At 38.2% G+C, this 19902-nt stretch overlaps 1 protein-coding gene across 1 annotated transcript; it reads right to left on the reverse strand.

Moving 5' to 3' along the window:
- Positions 1-3252: 3252 nt before the first annotated feature.
- LOC307169478 (granzyme B(G,H)-like) lies at positions 3253-4631 on the reverse strand. The gene is made up of 5 exons (XM_079890148.1): positions 4527-4631; positions 4278-4428; positions 4042-4171; positions 3593-3844; positions 3253-3469 (listed from the first exon to the last, which is right to left on the reverse strand). Exons 1-5 carry the CDS (start codon positions 4588-4590, stop codon positions 3311-3313), a joined length of 756 nt encoding a protein of 251 aa, XP_079746274.1. The 5' UTR covers positions 4591-4631; the 3' UTR covers positions 3253-3310.
- Between the last annotated feature and the right edge of the window lie 15271 nt (positions 4632-19902).

Raw genomic sequence — 19902 nt, forward strand, 5'->3', positions numbered from 1 at the left:
GTGTGAGAGCACTTTGTGGACTACAACTCTTCGCTGCTTTCGGTGCGTTTCTGAAGAAAGAACAGCCCATTTGGTTTGAATGTTGACATTTGGGTACAAAACACACAGGCATCTCGATCTGTCTCCATAGATTATCGCAGCACTAGCACCGTGATTTGACAAGTGGAGGGAAAATGTGTTATGGGGTGACGTCACATAGGCGACATGTAGTCTTTCTCGTTATGTCTTTTTCACAACTGCTAGCCAAAGAATCGTACAATATACTGTCAAACTCGTAACATGAAAAATTATATAAAAAATTCACAGACAACATATGTTCACATTCATGGCAAAATTCAAACGGGACCAGAAAATAATTATTTTCTCCCATTCACTTGCATTGACGATTTTTCAATCTAGAGGTCCAGTGGGGTTTTACGGATGGGCGGGACTTACCAGCTCTATAGCGCATTGGACTCAGCTGTCAGGCAGGGGGAGTGGACAGGAGTGGAAACGCGATTTTCAGCGAGTACATGCGGGATTAGTGCACTGGTGTGCAGTGATTTTGGAGAGTGGCCCGAATCAGCGGCAACATACAAACACAACGTTGGCTTTATCACTGAACGTAACTGGCGACTGAACAGAAGCATTACTAACCGTTCTCGCAGATACCGTCCCCCCACCAAGATAAGCTTTGGGAGCTGCATCGCAGATGCTGAACTGGCAGTGTGTGCTTGGGCGGATCTCCTCGTAAAACCCGTGATTTCTCTGGGTCTGGCTTCAGTGATGGAGCCGCGCACATTAGAAGCCCTTTGGCCTCGAGGCCCGTTGATTGATTGTGGATTTTGTATGACGTCGCAGCCACTGTTTTCCCATACTGTGAATTATTATGTGTTTTAGCTTTTGTATCATGCCTTGTCTATGAATTATTAGTGTTGGGACAGAAGCGCACTTCCTCTTTTTAAGAGGGCAGTTGTAAAGGGTTTCTCTTCTCTTTTGGGATTGGGCATTGTGCAATATGGTGGGGTAATCCACCACAAAAGTACCTACTCTGGGTTGTTATTCATGTGCATTATTAATTTATTTGTATGTGTAAATCCTAGCCTATACTTTGACCCGGGATTTGAGGTGGACAGCGGGCACTTCTTGGATGTGATAAGGTGACCACTTTGCTGCTGTGATTCTTATTGGGAATGCTGTGGTTTGTAGTGGGAGACACACAAGTTAATGCCGTGCTGTCACATTTGCTGTGGAAGTTGTAGCATAGTAGGCCTATAGAATAAATTGTTTGTTCAAAAAAAAGTGGTTCCCCATTTTGCACCAGGATCTGCGTGCTGCCCATCTATTCCCTATAGTTTGCTATATGTTGTGGACCCATGGTAACCGATGGTCGTAGTCTTTGACCTAGTAGTACTGGTAATAAACAAAACAAAAAGGGAAATACAATTTTAATGTGATTATCAATAAACTATTTTTGTATCGCTTTTGCACATCAGCCTCCAGCTTGTTTCATTCTGATTGACACTAGCGTGGGGAAAGTCTTTAGTCTGGCGGGTAAATAGGTTCTCCCACACCTTTCAGATAAGTGGGAGTGGCGTAGTCACGTACGGCCACACATAGAAAGACAGTATATGAAAAGGCATTAGCATATGGCATGTGGTTGATGTCCAGTGTTGCTAGCTGAGCAGAAATGCATAATCATGTTTCGCTTGGTCCCCTCAAAGTTGCGTTGGATTTTCTCCTTAGCATAAAGGTCAAGAGGTCCATCTATCACTGTTTTCCATGTTTGTAGAGTTAGTTTCTGGAGTAAATATATAGGCTATAATCTATGTGTTTACACCGCTTTTTAAAAAATGGCGGATACTGATGTTTTGCATGCGTTCGGCCAGTCAGCGTACACTAACGTCACTGGTAGTTCCTATAGTGCTGGTTTAGACCCTACTCTGAAGTAGGGGCTAAATTAGTTCCTCCAAAAGGAACTAATTTCTAGTTTCTAGTTCCTGTGGTGTGAACACAGCAAAATCTGTGTACCTTCGCCAATAGTTCTAGAACTATGAAAAGGTTCCTCCTGTGCGAAAGCCCTTAAAGAGTTGTTCTGGTTCAATGTTTCTTTTCATAAGCCCTATAAGCGCAACTCTATGGAGTTCTAGAGAGAAACAAAGAAGTTCTGAAAAAAGTGAATTTGGGGAGTCTGAAAACAGCAACAGAGACGACAACCACAAGCATAGCAGCTCTAAATATTAAACTAATATTAATATTAATACTAAATATTAATATTAATAATTAAGACCATAAATAACTACATTGTGCTCATACTTCCTCTTCATGTGGGTCTCACTTTGCAATGAAGTGTTAAGAGTGTGAGAGCTTAGTAAAACCGACTCAGACTATATGTTGTTAGATCTCAAAGACTTACAAAAACCTTGTATCTCCAAATTTCGTCATTTTTATTAGTGGTTTTTTTTTCATAAATTGTTAATATTGGTCACCCTTTATGTCTCTCTGTGAATTTTTAATAAAAAGTATTAAAAAGAGCTTGTGACTAAACTGTTTTGTGTGTTTGAGGAGCGAAGAGGAGCGTAGCATTTGCCATCGAGTCATAGCCAATATTCTTTTAACTAGCCAAGTTTGGAATGAGTTTGAGTCACTTATAAAACGTGCATTTGAAAAAGCAACACGTGCAAAAACATCTTAGCGGTTTCAGAGATGGAGCAGCATTTACTGTGAACCGATCGATCCACTCTGATCTTAGTGCTGTGCATATAGGCTACTTATTTAATTAAAATTTTGCCATTTTGTAAATAGCGATTTCGGTTTAATTTCGGTTAATCGTGCAGCCCATTTATTAAATAAATAAATGCTTACTGACTGTTCAGTTTCTGTCTGATATATCCCACCCCTTGACCGGTGATGTTGTAATTATATAATCAATGTTATTCACTTCATCTCTCAGTTGTTTTAATGTTGTGGCTGATCACTGTATATTAGTGTAACCCTGTTTCATACTTTTAGTGGAAAGATCAGGTACAAATGCATTTTTTATTTTATATATATATATAAATATATATATATATATTATACCATATTTGCCTGATTTAATCCTTGACCAACAGTTTTGAATTTTTCAGACTTTCCCCATTCAAATAGATATGAGCCATACTTGCATGACTGGAATTTAGTATTCCATGTGAACTAATGTAAAAGGTCTTTTGTGCCCCCCATGTAATATTGTAACTTTATATGGTTGTGACAATGAAGACACTTGGAATGATTGATGCTTGTCATGTGATACTTTATTGAAAAAAGTTACAGAAGCATTCAGTAACTTAACTCACTTCACATTTCTAATTATGTCGCCGATCCATTTGAGATATGGTGAAATCTTAGTATACACATTAGGATATTGAGGTGAATTGCACTGCTCTCTATATCCAAACGATGTGACACCAACTGCAGTGTTTCCATAAACCAAAGGACCTCCTGAATCAAACTGTGAAGAAACAGATCAACATGTCACTAAAAATTAAACATACCGTATCAGTTTAAACTCATTAATTGACATAACATAATCAAAGTATGTGAATCCTTTTTTTTTTTTTTTTTTTGTACGTACAAGGCAGGATCCACCATGGCCACGTGTGCACATCATCTTTGAGAGTGAGTAGTACTCTCCCCATCTATTGCTACATTCTGTGTTATTCATTAAATACACATTTGCTTCCATTAGACGATCACTCTTTGAGCCATTAGTCTTCATTCTTCCCCAGCCGGCAACAATACACAGAGAATTTGTTCCCACGTCTTTTCCTTTCTCTGGTAATGAAATCCATTTAACATCGTTGTTTGCTTCAACTTTTTCCTTTAGCTGTAATTCAAAAACACAACTTTTATTAATAAAAGATTGTCATATTTTTTACGACTGGACTGCAGTTGTTTATAATGCTGTTTGTGTGGTTCAGAAAGCCCTGATTGCAATAGAAATTCAAACACAGTGTGTGTCAGTTTTGTGCCACTGTTTCCTGATCAGATTCTATTTGAACAACTAAAATTACAGTTTGTTACCCTCAAAAGCATGATGTCATTACGAGTGTTTCTAAAGCTTGGATGCGGGATGCAAGACACGTTGAAGCGATCTGAACTCGTGATGTTCCTTAAGTCATGAGCACCAACAACAACTGTCAGAATCTCAAATCTGTCGAAAGAGAAAGTCATGATAGTAATTTATGTCATTCAGCACACTGTATGCTTGCACTGCAGTTGTTGTGTCATTCAGAAGTGATTTCTAAACAAGCTTTTACCCATCCCAGCAATGTGCAGCAGTCAAGACAAACTCATCAGAAATGAGGAATCCACCGCAGATATGTTGCCCATTTGTCTGAATAGAAACCATGTAAGGTCTGGAGTGGGGTTTGGCTTCCCTGCCGTTCACTATACCCACATTCACATGAGCTGAAAGAGAGAGTGCTGTCAGTCAACTTATTCAGCACATATACAAATCAAACATTCTTAAAAATAATCATAATTTAATGTAATATAATCAATCTCACCAGTGAAGGTCAGGTGTGGCAGCAGAGAGGCCAGCAGGAGCAGAGAGATGATGATGATGGTCATGATGAAGATGACATTGAGTTCTCATGGCAAAACACTGTATAAATATACTGTAAAAGTGGGTGGAGTCACTGAGTTGCCCCTAAGTCATTTTTTCTTTTCTTCTTGCAGTATGAGCAACACAGTGATGAAAAGATACTGTTCTTCCGGTATTGCAAGAAGATTTTAGATGATAAGAATTGAGCATGTATAACCCCTTCCTCTCTCACTGATAGGAAGGGTAAATGCAATTAAAATGAACATTCTTCCCAAGTTTTTATATCTATTTCAATGTTTGCCCATATTTATTCCTAAGTCATTTTTCTTATGTCTGGAAAAGACTATCTCGACATTTATTTGGAATAACAAGCCAAGGCAAATAAGTCTAAAGCATCTTGTTAAGCCAAAAGAGGTGGGAGGTTTGGCTTTGCCCAACTTTCAAACGTATTACTGGGCAGCCAACTTTAGAAACTTACTGTACTGGTGCCGGCATGATTTGCAATTGTGTAAACCTCTCTGGGTGCAAATAGAGGCAGTTTGTTGTTCCCCAGTCGCATTGACATCTTTGCTCTGTTCTTCTATCCCTCCTACTCATAGTATATCAATTAAGAATCCAATTGTTAAACACTCTGAGGATTTGGACTCAGTTCCGCAGAGCCCTAGAGCTTAAGGGTCTTTCTTCAGCTGCACCCATTGCCAGTAACGCTTCCTTTCCACCCTCTCTTTTTGATGGGGCTTTCAATATTTGGAAGTCACATGGTCTAGTTACAATTGATCAGTTATTTATTGATAACAACTTTGCTTCATTTGACCAACTTAAAAATAAATTTTCTTTGTCCAATTCACATTTATTCCGGTATTTTCAAGTCCGGAGCTTTGCCCGTAAACATTTTCTGGAGTTCCCCTCTGCCCCTCCTAGTGGTGTCTTAGTGTATTTTAGACCAGCATAAATGTATAAAGGGTGCCATTTCAAAGATTTACAGTATAATAAATGACAATCAAACCCCATCTAGCAGGTCATTAAAATCTCTCTGGGAGCAGGACTTAAGTATTTTGTTAGAAGATGAAACCTGGCACACTATCTTAAAAGGGATACATTCTTCTTCAGTTAGCTTTAGGCATAGGCTTATTCAATTTAAGGTATTGCATCGTATTCATTGGTCTAGGGTGCAATTTGGCAAGATATTTCCTGATTTAGACCCCACCTGCCCACGCTGTGTTGCGGAGCCAGCCTCTCAGTTTCATTCTTTCTGGTCCTGTCCTAAGTTATTAAGGTTTTGGGGGGGAATTTTTTGTTGTGTCTCAGAAATTCTTACCACAGTAATATACCCCACCCCTTTGACAGCTTTATTTGGGGTCCTTCCGGAAAATGTTAAACTTACAGCTTTAGAGAGGGATAATATTGCACTTTGCACACTGTTGGCTAGGCGACTTATACTAATTAATTGGAAGCTGCCATCTCCTCCAACCTACCGTCAGTGGGTTTTTGACCTACTTTTTGCCCTCAAACTTGAAAAGATTAAATTTGGAGTTAGAATGAAACCCGAACTTTTCTTGAAATCTTGGAGCCCTTTTTTAGATTATTTTAAGGAGACAAGCTCTGGATACAATTTTTTCCTTTTATTTCCTTCTCTGGTTTATTTAGTTGTTTATATGTATACGTATATGTTACTGTGATTGTATGTTCATTCGTATAGGAGTATTTATTATGCTTGTTTAATTTTTACTTTTTTTCCCTCCATTTAATTATGTAACAATCTGATATTTGTACTTTGCTTGAGATGCTTTTCTTAATAAAAAAATAAATAAAAAAAAGAAGCCAAAAAAAATAAAAAGAATTGAGCATGTATGCATGCATTTTAGTACTTGAATATTTTACAGCTCATAATACAGCTGATGTGCAGTTTGTAACCCTTAAAAGCACAATATCATTCCAAAAAGGCCAATATCTATATTGTGATATGTTTTGATGCAGGGTATACAAGGACAATCCTTCCAATTAGTTAGGCCATGATCAGCACTTACGAATAAAACTCACCTCATACTATGGCTTCTTTGAAATACTTGATTCTGATTGGTCGACTCATTCTAAACTGTTGATTTTTATTTTAAAAGGCATCACTAAAGTAGTTCCAGGCGAGCTTTCACCGCATTAAATTTCCATGTCAATTCACCAAATTACTTCAGTTATTCACAAGCCTATCAGCAAAAGAATCAAAAAACGCACTCAGTGCCTATATATGCTTGAGGGATGCGATTACAATGAGGAGAATTTTTATTATTATTATTTCACTCTAATGGTAAAACACTATAAGACAATTACTATCTAAATTAACAAAATTTTAGACATCGGGCAGAAACCTACTTTGTCATTTTTTCCCCCATTCATCATTACTATTGGTCACCCTGTTTGTTGGTTCTGCACATATTTAACCAGGAAAACATTAAAAATAGCTTGTGAATAAACCTCGTATCTCCATTGGATCCTCAAACTCTCGGACAAACCTCATAACTCCACCTTACCTCTATCGTAAAAGAAGTGTTTTGGATCATCTTACTTTTCTGCAATGCAAAGGTAAATAAATTACTGAATGTTTGAATAACAAGCACAGTGTTTTCTTTACTCAAGAAACTCTCTCTATAAAGGCAAATGTTGTATGTATTTGAGGAGTGGAGAAGACTGTCTTAGTCTAGCATTTGTCATCGAGAACTTCCTTAAATAGCATGTGTGTGTGTTTCATCCTAAGTTGATGAAAACGTAATGTGATAGACTTACTGCCTCAGATGCGGCCGTTCTATTGGCGGACAAACACGTTTTGACATTCACTGGTCAAAACTCCATTTTAAATTGATTTTAGTAGAGTGTTAATTATATAATGACACATGCAAGTGTCTGACCATATATACTGTAAAGCCACAATATCAACTTTGACAGCACAGTGTTTAATTATTTAAGTATATAATATATTAGGTAAATAGGCCTACGGCCCTGCACTGATCAAGCAAATAAACATGACAAGCAACAGGATAAAAATGTCAAACTATTAACATTTTTATCTTATTAACAGTTATATTTTATTATCACTATAGCACATTCTAAATCTTTCTCATGCTCTTTCACAGCCACATGTACACACAGACTAGAGCACAGAAAGTTATCAGCTCTGCCCGCAATATTTTATCAATTAAAATAAGTTTCACTGCTGAAAAATACATAGTATTTCTCAGTAGAAAGGCGATAACATCTGTGTCAGAGACTGCTACCGAATGAGCCGCACAAACTCAGCAAATTCACTCTCTCTCTCTCTCTCTCTCTCTCTCTCTCTCTCTCTCTCTCTCTCTCTCTAATTACTGCGTGTCAATAGCTCTAGCCTCCATTGCTAGTTCTTAAATGATGAAAGATTGGGAGAGAATGCGTCAGAAGGTTCTACTCAAGTGTACTTTATTTTAGCTTGATAAAACTGAAGAAAAAAAAACATTTTTGAGCTAAAGAATCTCACTTTATTATACCATAGTTATCAAAATGAGGTGTACTTGCTAATGTGAAATTACTTTAGCGCCCACCATGTAATTGTCATGGTTATTCTCTGTTTAGTTTGATTTTAATTAAGTTTTAGTTTGTTTCTCTACAGTTTCCGGTTTCCTTTGTTCTAGTTTCCCGCCACTTATCAGTTACCATAGATATTCATTTAACAGCTGTTCATTATCGAGTTCATTCCCAGACAGCAACATAGTGTCGGCCCAGATCCAGCCCACATCTGGACCATGTGGAATCCATGTGGGCCGGATCTGGGCCGACACTATGTTGCTGTCTGGGTTATCTTGTGTATTTAAGATCCTTTTGGGTTTCTGTTGGTTGTCCTGTATTGTTTGTGCCATGCACACTGTCACATGTTGTTTGCTCTTGTTAAATAAACCTTGTTGTGACTTGATTCGTGACAGTAATATTGTAATTATATATGGTTGTGACAATGAACACACTTTGACTGATTGATGCTTGCAATGTGATACTTTAATTGGGAAAAAAATCTGAAAACTTCTTCCTTTTTTCTTTTCAATGAAGTCACTTAACATTTCAAATATTTTCATAGATCCATGGAATATATGGTGAAATCTTAGTATACACATTAGGATACTTAGGTGAATTACAGTTTTCAGGGTCACCGAAAGATGTGACACCAACTGCAGCGTTTTCACAAACCAAAGGACCTCCTGAATCCCCCTGTTAAGAAACACAGATCAACACGTCACTAAAATGCCATATCACAATTAAAACTCACTTCCTAAAATGATTACATACTTTGCAGGATCCACCGTGGCCATATGCACACATCATCTGTGAGTCTGAGTATTTCCGTTTACTTTTCCATATTTTACATTTTGTGTTTTCCACTATCTTCACTTTGGCCTCCATTAGACGAAAACACAAACTTGGGTTTCGAAGTGCAAGTTCTTGAAAACGATATGGTTATCTTCTCTGTGTAAACCACAGTTTGAGTAAATATTTTTCTTGTTAATCCTTGTGGTCTCATTTTCAGGTCATAGAGGGTTTGGCCGAGATCTAGAAGATTAAAGCATGCATTTTGTTACTTGAATATTTTATAATTCATAACCTTAAATATCAGTATAAATTGATGGAAAACCAACATAATAACCCAGGTGGTGTATATATGTATATCTATGTTTGTGTGTATACAGTAGGCCTATATATACCCCCTCATTTGTTTCTCCACTAGAAGTATGTAATGTATGCAAAATACCATCTAGATAATTTGTCATTTAGGGTATGCTCAATGCATCTTTTTATCAACAGTTCTAAACAGCACCAAATTAGGGTTCTTTGGCTTGTAACAATAGCAGAACCCTTTTTTGGTGCTAAATATAACCCTTTTTATATGTTTCCATAAAGAACGATGCTTTTAAAGTGTTATAGGGCCTTAATGATGTTATAAATAACCTTTTAAATAATAGTTTATTTTCATTAATATTAGTATATTTATATTATTAATATTATTCTTAGGGCCAATCTCATTTCTCTGTCTTACCCCTTCCCCTACCCCTTTGTCTGCGTCTTCCCCTTGCCCCTCGATACCGAGTGAAAGGGGGTAGGGGGAAGAACGTTTCTCTAAGGCCGGTGACACACTGGCTGCGTGGCGTGAGCGTGGCGTTTCTGTTGCGTGTCAGCTGCGTGGCGTGTGCGTGGCGTTTTCCATGTCTTTGCACACCAGAAGCGTGTCTGACGCGGTGCTGCTGCTGCTAGGTGACATATGATAAGCCTCATTGGTGATATATTTGACATATGGGGAGAGAGTTGTGGAAGGCCTATACTTCATGTTAAACATAAATATATAGGAGCAAAGACAACGTCGGCAGTGTTGACGGCAATATAGGCTATAGAATATTTCGTTCTGTATTGACAGGTGCAGTATTTGAAAATCGATAATATTTTTTTAAATTGCATTTATTTGCATTTATGTCAAACCCTAGACACTTTCAAACATCAAAATGACATGTATTAACATGTATTCGTGTCAAAATGACTTATAAACATCTTTTCCTATTCTATTTTGCCTGGAAATGCTTCCAACACGCTTGTGTGTCGCGTGAAAAATAGGCGTCGGTTCTATTTCTAGCATGCACGCGTTTTCCGCGCGTCTCACGCAGGCAGTGTGCAAGCTCTAACCTGTTAACATGGGAGCCGAAATAAAAACGGACACGCCACGCAGCTGAGACGCTTACGCCACGCATCCAGTGTGTCACCGGCCTAAGAAATGAGACACCACTCGATTACCGTTTGCGTCATCTTCCCTTTCCGCTAGCTGGCTGCTACGTCAACAGAGGTGATACGCGTTGACATAAACAAACGAAGATGCCGTCGTCTCGGGTTGTGATATCGATTGCCTGGTCTCTCTTTATCTTTGCACGCTTGTGAACCATCATTCAAAGACATTGTTTCATTGTATTTAACGGCGGCGCCGGCGACACCATAAGCAAAACATTAGCAAACGGCAAATAGCGCATAGCTGCTAGCTAGCGGTTAACTAGTGATTCAAAACAAAAACATTACAATTAAAACCACGTGAACGTTTTATTAAAGGTATCATAAAACACGAGTGTCATTAAACTGCTGAAAATACATACATTTGTGCGACTCACTTCTGAGAAATTCCTACCCCTCTCTTTCAAGTGTGATCCTCCGCAGACTTCGTTTCAAGGGCTATGTAGCCCTACGCCTTGGCCCTAGCCCTTAATCAAAATGAGAATTGGGACACCACTTCCCCTCACATGAACGCGCAAAACCGAGGGGAAGGGGTAAGAGTAAGGGGTAGTGGTCGACCGATATATCGCCGAGGCCGATATATCGGCCGATATTTGGAATTTTTTTAGATATCGGCATCGGCCGATAAATCTTTCCGTTTGGCCGATATATTTCAAAACAGTTTGTGACGGAGGTTTTCAAGATGGCGGCTTGAAGGGAGGTTGTGTGTAGTTGAGCGGTAGTGTCTCTTTGCTAAGTTTCCTACTATTACAACGCGAATATTATCATTTAGCACGCTCATGTCTTGTGTTTGCCATTATGAGCATAAATAACTACTTTCTGAGGCAAACAGAGAACATGCCACGTAAGAAAACGCCTATTGTCAACAGCTCTGACGAGGCCGATGAACGAGCCGACGTTGCTAATACGAGCTCGCCCGGGCCTCAGCTTTCTGACGCGGTTGCGGAGATTACAGCCAATATCTCTAAGCTCATTGATGAAAAAATGGATCCGATATCGCAGCTGTTACAACTGCATCGTTCTGAACTAGACGAGCATAATAAGCGGATCACTGAAGCGGAAACGAGGATATCTGCTATGGAGGATGTGGTAACCCCGATCGAGGCTAAGCTACAGTCCCTTGAGAAACTCGTACACGACATGGGCGAACGGGCTGAAGACCTTGAAAATAGAGGAAGAAGGAAGAATATCCGCATTGTTGGATTACCTGAGGGCGTGGAGGGTGACAACCCGACGCGGTTTTTCGAATCATGGCTTCCTAAGACCCTCTGTATTGCTTCGAAAGCGGGTCGTATAAAGCTAGAGAGAGCGCATCGATCACTCGCCCCTAAACCTTCTTCTACGCAGAGACCGCGACCCATCTTGGTGAGGTTCCACAACTTCCAAGACAAACAGCGAGTGTTAAATGCCGCGCGGGAGCTGGGGATCAAAGGCTCCCCTTTGAAATTTGGAGACAGCACGGTGATGTTTTTTCAGGACTTTTCTGCGTCTGTCCTTCGCAAGCGCAGGATGTTTGACGAAGTTAAGAAACGGCTAAAATCCCTGGGCGCCGAATACAGGCAGATTTACCCTGCTCTCCTCAAGGTGAACATCCGTGGCTCGGTGAAGGTGTTTAATGAGCCGACCGCTGTTGAGGCGTTCCTAAATTCGCTGGAAGCGGAGCCTGTTGGTAATACTTGATTGCCCAATATGCTTTCCAGAAAATCATACACTGGTGCGAGTTTAAATGAACATTTAATTGAGGCATTGAAACGTGTGCTTATTGAATTGTTTAAGTTGTGCGGTCATTAATGGTGGCACTACCGCTTGACGTTCTGGATGGATACTCCCTCGTTTCCTTTTGTCGTTAGGAGACCTCTTCTCACTGGTTCTCACGTTATGCAACGGGAGGTAAAGTGTGTAATTTTGTTAGTGTTCAATAATTCTTGTTCAAGTTCTTTGTATCTGTTAATTCCTTTTTCTTTTATTTTTTCTTTTGGCTTACCACTTTTCTGTTTGGCTGGCATCTATATCATTCAAGTTGTACACTACATTATGTATAATATACAATTGGAATGCTGAAGCTTAAAGTGTGTACGTGGAATGTTAATGGTATTCATACACCTATTAAGAGAAGAAAAGTTTTAACTTTTTTAAAAAAGGAGGGGGTACAAATTGCTTTACTACAGGAGACCCATTTAAGTGATCAGGAACATGCTAAGCTATCACAGGGGGGGTTTGACCAGGTCTTTTTCTCATCTTTCACTTCGAGGAGCAGAGGCGTAATTATTTTAGTTAAGAGAGGTATGCCATTTCAATTAGTAGAAGTTGTCAAGGACACAAGAGGACGCTATTTAATTGTGAAGGGGGTATTATATGGGGAGGAAATTGCTTTTTTGAACATTTATTGGCCCCCTGGCCACCCAGGCGATTTTCTGACTACAGCGTTTGCCAAATTAGCAGAATGGGGAGTTAAGACACTGTTTATTGGGGGAGATTTTAACTGTCATTTATGCCCCATTATAGATAAATTCCCAACAGGTAAATCATCATTATCAACTCAGGCTAGAATTGTTAGGGCTCTCTGTGAAGACTTTGACTATGTAGATATCTGGAGGGCCTGCCACCCTGCAGAACAGGAGTATACTTTTTTCTCTAGAGTCCACAGCAGCTATACTAGGATAGATTATTTATTTTCTCCAAAAAATATGTTGCAGCATATAATGTCTTGCCATATAGGTAATATATCTATATCCGACCATGCTGCAGTTTTTGCTGAATACTCCTTCGGGAACCAAAATACTACATCTAACAGTTGGAGATTTCACCCATTCATATTAACTGATCATAATTTTATATCATATTTTACAGAGGAGTTTAACTCTTTTATGTCCATTAATTCTGCCTCAACCGAAGATTCATCTTTACTATGGGAAACAGCCAAAGCTTTTTCTAGAGGCCTTATTATAGCATATACACTAAGTAAAAGGCGTAGACAAGCCAAACAAAAAGAGATCCTAGAATCAAAGCTTAAAGATGCTGAGAGATTATATATTAAAAAACCAACCCCTGGTAAGATGAAGGAAATTTCAGCACTTAGATCTGCTTTAGATTCTCTTTTAACAAAACAAGCAGAAGTGAAAATTCGTTTTGCCAAACAGAAACTATACGAGCATGGGGATAAAGTGGGGAAATATTTAGCATTTTTAACAAAGAAAAAATCGGACTCTCAATCTATCCTGTCCATTGTTGATAGCAGCGGTAAACGTTTTCTAGACAGCTTATCTATTAATAATACATTTAAAGAATGGTTTGAGAATTTATATAGGTCAGAATTAGAAGGGGATACAACACAATCCACAGAGCATTTCTTCTCCACCCTCAACCTACCCAGTTTATCAGAAGATCAGGCCTCTTCCCTTAATACTCCTATATCTAAAAAGGAAGTTCTAGAAGCCATAAAGAGTTTGCAATCTGGGAAAGCACCTGGCCCAGATGGGCTTAGTATTGAATTTTATAAAGAATTTAGAGATTTATTAGTTGACCCCTTACTAAATATGCTCAATGACTCGTTCGTGAAAGGCCATTTGCCACGATCCATGAGAGAAGCGAATATATCTTTAATTTTGAAAAAAGGTAAACAAGCGGAGGCCTGTTCGTCATACCGACCTATTTCACTGCTTAATGTAGATCTGAAGATTCTTTCTAAAATATTAGCAACACGGTTAGAATGCCTTCTCCCCACTCTAATAAAGGATGACCAAACAGGCTTTATTGTGGGACGCAACTCTGTCAATAACATGCGTCGCCTGTTGAATGTCATACAGTTTGCTAGGCAGCAGTCAGTAGATGGTCTTGTGATTTCACTAGACGCGGAGAAGGCATTCGATCGCATCGAATGGCCTTACTTATTTCATACGTTACATAAATTTGGTCTTGGCGAGCACTTCATTAGGTGGATCAAGTTATTGTATAATGAACCTCTTAGTGCCGTGCTGACTAATGGATGCCGCTCCTCTACATTCAAGGTTGGGAGGGGGACGAGACAAGGCTGCCCTCTATCTCCTCTTTTATTTGCTTTGATAATTGAACCGTTGGCAGAAGCAATAAGAACAAATAATGAAATTTGTGGGTTAACAATAGCAAACAATCAACATAAGATTGCCCTATATGCCGATGATATTTTAATATTCATGGTGAATCCTGATACCTCTACTCCAGCTCTTTTAGACACAATTGACAAATTCGGCACTTTTTCAGGATATAAAATTAATTATGATAAGTCAATGGCAATGCCTATAGGCAGCTTAAAACTAATACCCCAAACTTTATCATCCTTTCCATTTAGATGGGCCCCCGAGGGTTTCATATATTTGGGCATTAATGTTACCCCCTCCTTTGAACAGATGTATAAAGTAAACTTTCCTCCACTTTTTGAACGTATTCGGTTAGACTTAGAAAGGTGGAATGTTCTTCCTGTTTCTTGGTTGGGACGGATCTCTCTCCTGAAGATGAATATTCTTCCAAGATTACTTTACCCCATTCAAATGATTCCGATAAACTTTACTCACAAAACTATTAAGAAATTGAATGGTTGGTTTAGTTCCTTTATATGGGCTAAAAAAAGAGCGCGTATAAAACTTTCAACTTTAATGCTTCCATCTTCAGTGGGAGGTCTTGACCTTCCAGATATACGGAGATATCAGCTAAGTGTTCACTTGCGCTATATTTCTGACTGGGTACATAGAGGGACCAGAACAGTGTGGTTTGATATTGAAAGTTCACTCAGTAAACTTCCATTAATAAATCTGCTTTTTCTTAAAAAGTTTAAGTCCTTGAAAGTTGCTTGTAGTAACCCCATCACAATTAATGCTGTCAAGGCATGGAAAGTTATCAGGCGTTTGGAGGGTCGATCCCAACTTACCTCAACTTTTACTCCTATTTGTAGTAACTATGACTTCCTGCCGGGGACTGTAGACCAAAATTTTCAAGTTTGGGCAAATAAAGGTCTCAATACTTTACATGATCTACTCGAGGGGGACACTTTAATGTCATTTGACCAATTAACCACCAAGTACAGCATTCCACGACAGGATTTTTTTCGTTATTTACAGTTGAGAGACTTTGTGAAAAAGGACACTACTTTGCTCACAAATCAAGACATTTCGGCTGTGGAGAGACAGCTTTTTTCACAAATGAACAGTTCTACAAGTTCTTTTTATAGGGTTCTCAAGGATTGTGGATCCTCAAATACGGACTTATTGAAGAAGACATGGGAAAGGACACTTGATATACAAATCACAGACGATCAATGGGAGGAAGCATGGAAGAATGCAGGGACCTTAAGCATATGTAACAGAGTAAAAGCAATGCAGTTGAAAATTTTGCACAGAGCTCACATTTCTCCTTCGCGGAGGCACAAGTTTAAAGAAGACTGCTCGCCAATGTGCCCGAAATGTAAAACAGAGGAAGGAGACCTTATTCACTGTCTCTGGTCTTGTAAGGAGATTCAGAAGTTTTGGGTTATGGTTGAACAAGAGCTTAATGCTATCTTATCTATCAATATTGGCTACGGTCCAAAACACATGTTGCTTGGAATATACGACGACATGGTTTTAGACAAAAATAAAAAGACACTTTGCAAGTTCCTTACATTCTGTGCAAGAAAATGTATTCTTTTGAACTGGTTAGTTGATAAAGCCCCTTCTAGGTCACTATGGCACAGGGTTATATTGGAATATGTTTCATTAGATTATCTAACTTGTGCGTCTTATAATAAAGATGTCCTCTTTTATAGAAGGTGGGACCCATTTCTGATATATATGGGCTTAGATATATCCTCTATTCTTATTAGAGGGTTTGTTTAATGAGGTTTAAATGTGTGGCACATTGGTGCAAAAATATGTAAAGATATATTGTTTGTATGAATATACCACTCTCCATCTCATTTCTTAAACTGATTTACTGTGGTAAGCCTTTTTTTTTTTTTTTTTTTTTTTTTTTCTTTTTTTTTTTTTTTTCTCTTCTCGTTCTTCTGTTTGATGTAAATTTTGTTTTGTAATGTTTAAAAATTAATAAATATATTTCAAAAAAAAAAAAAAAAAACAGTTTGTGACTGTGCATTAGCGCTTTTTTCCACTGACGCGAACAGAGCGAGCGTGAATGAACTGAATACACTCGCTCTGCTCCACCCAGCACCGTAAGACAAGCCACTCAGAAGTGAAGCAGACATCTGACAGACACAGTAAATGACCATTCGCATTTGCTTTCTAACCTGACGCTATATTGTGTTACACACAAAAACACTCCGGCGTGCAGCAGTGTCTATTCAAACAGTACCATGATATGTCAGATCCGCAGCCCAGCGGTAGCTCCAGTGGGGGTCACAGATGTGATATAAACGAATTCAAATAAAACTGAAAACATTTTACCTCACAAACAGTCAAAAATCCTGTGACTGGCTGTTCCTCAGATACGCGCGTTGTTCTCTGGTTACATTTAAACTAGACGCTGTTTTCCAACGGACTCGCGTGCACGGAAAAGCTGGGTCGCGTTCATTACAGATCAGTTGGTCGCGTGAGGTGGATGAGAGGAGAACACTATATAATAATATTACGTTTGAAAATAAATCCTTGAAAATGTTATTCACTATCTAACGTTACTGTATTTATTTATCCATGATTGGCGTAAAATCGTGTGTAGTATACATTTTCATATGTTCATGTATGTCATGCAAATACATGTGACGGCTTGCAACGTTTTAAAGAAACAAACAAGCAAAACTAAACACATAAATCATTATTATTTAAATATACTTAAAGTAAAACAACCTTAAAAAAGGTTGAACTATTTAAACTATTTTAAAGTAAATAGTGTAAATAAACTATGTGAGATTTATATTTAACTATGAAATGTATGTAATTTCACATACTATTTTGTCATTAATTTATGAATATTGTTTCGATTGGTTCATTAATGATAAATGTTATTTGTAACCTGCAGTAAGCAGCAGTAATTATTTATGTGACTGAAAAAATGACTGTAAATATTAAAGCAGACAAGAAGTTGCACTAAAACTTTATTTATTGAAGTGTTACCTTACCTTTTTATTTACATTTTAATTTCTTAGTAAATATTTTTTATTGCAAAAAGAATTTTGCATAAATAGTATGTACAATAAATGTTCATTTAGTTTCACCAATATTCTTTATGTCTCTCATTTACTGTATTCACATGTATTGTATCGGCCTCATATCGGCCAATCGGCCAGATTGCTTTCTCAATATCGGCATCGGCATCGGCATCGGCCATTAAAAATCCCATATCGGTCGACCACTAGTAAGGGGTAAGACAGAGAAATGAGACGCAGCCTTATATATTAATTTGTATTTGTATTTTGTATTTATTAGATTAATTTCAGACAATTTAATAAGTTCATACACTTTGTTTCTATCATATATAGCCAGTCTTTAACTCACACAAGAAATTGAGCACATATACACAAGTGTGCATAGAAACCCACATCCATATCCATATGTACCTACATATATACAGTGGTGGTCAAAATTGATGGCACCCCTGATAAATATGATAAAAAATGGCTGTAAAAAATAAATCTGCATTGTTTATCCTTTTGATCTTTCCTTCAAAAAATTCGCAAAAATCTACCCTTTCATTGAAGTAAAAGAATTGAAAGTGGGGGGGAAATCACATTATGAAATAAATGTTTTTCTCCAAAACACGCTGGCCATAATTGTTGGCACCCCTAGAATTTTTTATGAGAAAAATATCTCTGAATTATATTCCCATTAATATTTACATTTTTTAGCACACCAGAAAATCCTCCTCACTCCTCCAAAAACAAACTCCAGCATATTCAGTTGTCAGACACGACTGGATCTTCAAAAGGGACCGGATTCTATGGTCAGATAAAAAAAAAAAAAGGGGGCTTTTTGGCAGCAAACCCAGCAGATGTGTTTGGTGCAAACAAGGATGAAGAGTACCCCATGCCTACGGTTAAATATACTGCTGAATCTTATATGTTGTGGGCCTATTTATTTGCTGGAGGTCCTGGACATCTTGTTCAGATACATGGTATTATAGATTCTAGCAAATACAAACAGATAAAAAATCAAAACCTGACGGCCTCTGCTAGAAATCTTATAATGGGCCGTGGTTGGATCTTCCATCAGGACAACGATCCAAAACAAACATCAAAATCAACACAAAAATGGGTAACTGAGCACAAAATGAAGCTTCTGCCATGACGTCACAGTTCCCTGACCTGATGAGTGGAGTGAACTGAAGAGAAGAAGCACCAACATGAACTTCTGAATCTGAAGGATCTGGAGAGATTCTGTATGGAGGAATGGTCTCTGATCTCTTGTCAGGTGTTCTCCAAACTCATCAGGCATTATAGGAGAAGACTCAGAGCTGTTATCTTGGCAAAAGGAGATTGCAAAAGGTATTTAATAACAGGGTGCCAACAATTATGGCCAGCGTGTTTTGGAGAAAAACATTTATTTTATAATGTGATTTACCCCCACTCTCAATTCTTTTACCAGACTTTTGTGAATTTTTTGAATGAAAGATCAAAAGGATAAACAATGCAGATTTATTTTTTACAGCCATTTTTTTATCATATTTATCAGGGGTGCCATCAATTTTGACCACCACTGTATATCCACACCTACGTGCATACATACATACCCAGATACATACACACATATACAGGTACATAAACATACATACATATACAAACGCTTACATATATACACAAACGCATACAACACAAACACATACACACTAACACTCTTTAACATGTCTGAAAAGGGGTTGGAAGAAGTAAAAACTTATTTAATCCTACCCCATTTTATAGCAAATATTACATTTGCTATAATCATCCTGTTTCCAAAGTCTTCTAATCTATGGGGGAAAAAAAATATAAAAAAATAAAATAAAAGAAAATGAATATAACCGTATATCAATAGAGAAGTAATCTAATATTATTCTTGTAGTAAATTCTAGAGCCTTGACTTCAAATCCTTATTCACATCCCCCTACCATACCCACATACACATTCCTGTGCATACACACACCTACACAAAATATCTCGTCCCACTCACATGTACAGTTCTATCTACATCGTACGAGACTCGGTACTTCATCTCGGTACTTCACAAAAATCATCAGTCTAAACCTCTTTTTAAACAAACTCATGCTTGGACATTGCTTCAGTTCTTGGCTGAGTTTATTCCAAACCCTAACACCACAGACTGAAGTGCACATCCTCTTCATGGTTGTTCGAACACTCTTTATCCTGAAGTTGCACCTTCCCCTGTAATCATAACCCCCTTTCCTATCCGTAAAACGTTTCTGTATATTATCTGGTAGTTGTTTGTTCCTGGCTTTAAACATTAACTGAGCTGTTTGAAATTCTACCAGATCTGAACGTTTTAGTAGGCAGGAGTTTCTGAATAAATCATTAATGTGATCCTGGAAACCTGCCTTATGTATTATCGGGATGGCTCTTTTCTGGAGTGTGCACAACGGTCGAAGTGAGGATTTGTAGGTGTTGC

This window comes from Squalius cephalus (genome assembly GCF_949319135.1).
Source record: "Squalius cephalus genome assembly, chromosome: 13".
Taxonomy (NCBI): Eukaryota; Metazoa; Chordata; class Actinopteri; order Cypriniformes; family Leuciscidae; genus Squalius; species Squalius cephalus.

Excerpts from the sequence above, each read along its gene's own strand:
- LOC307169478 (XM_079890148.1), bottom strand. The coding sequence starts at position 4,590 with ATGACCATCATCATCATCTCTCTGCTCCTGCTGGCCTCTCTGCTGCCA. Across the intron at positions 4,172-4,277 it reads GCTGCACATTGCTGGGATGG|ATTTGAGATTCTGACAGTTG; the intron begins GTAAAAGCTTGT and ends CTCTTTCGACAG. Across the intron at positions 3,470-3,592 it reads GCCATGGTGGATCCTGCCTT|TTTGATTCAGGAGGTCCTTT; the intron begins GTACGTACAAAA and ends GTTTCTTCACAG.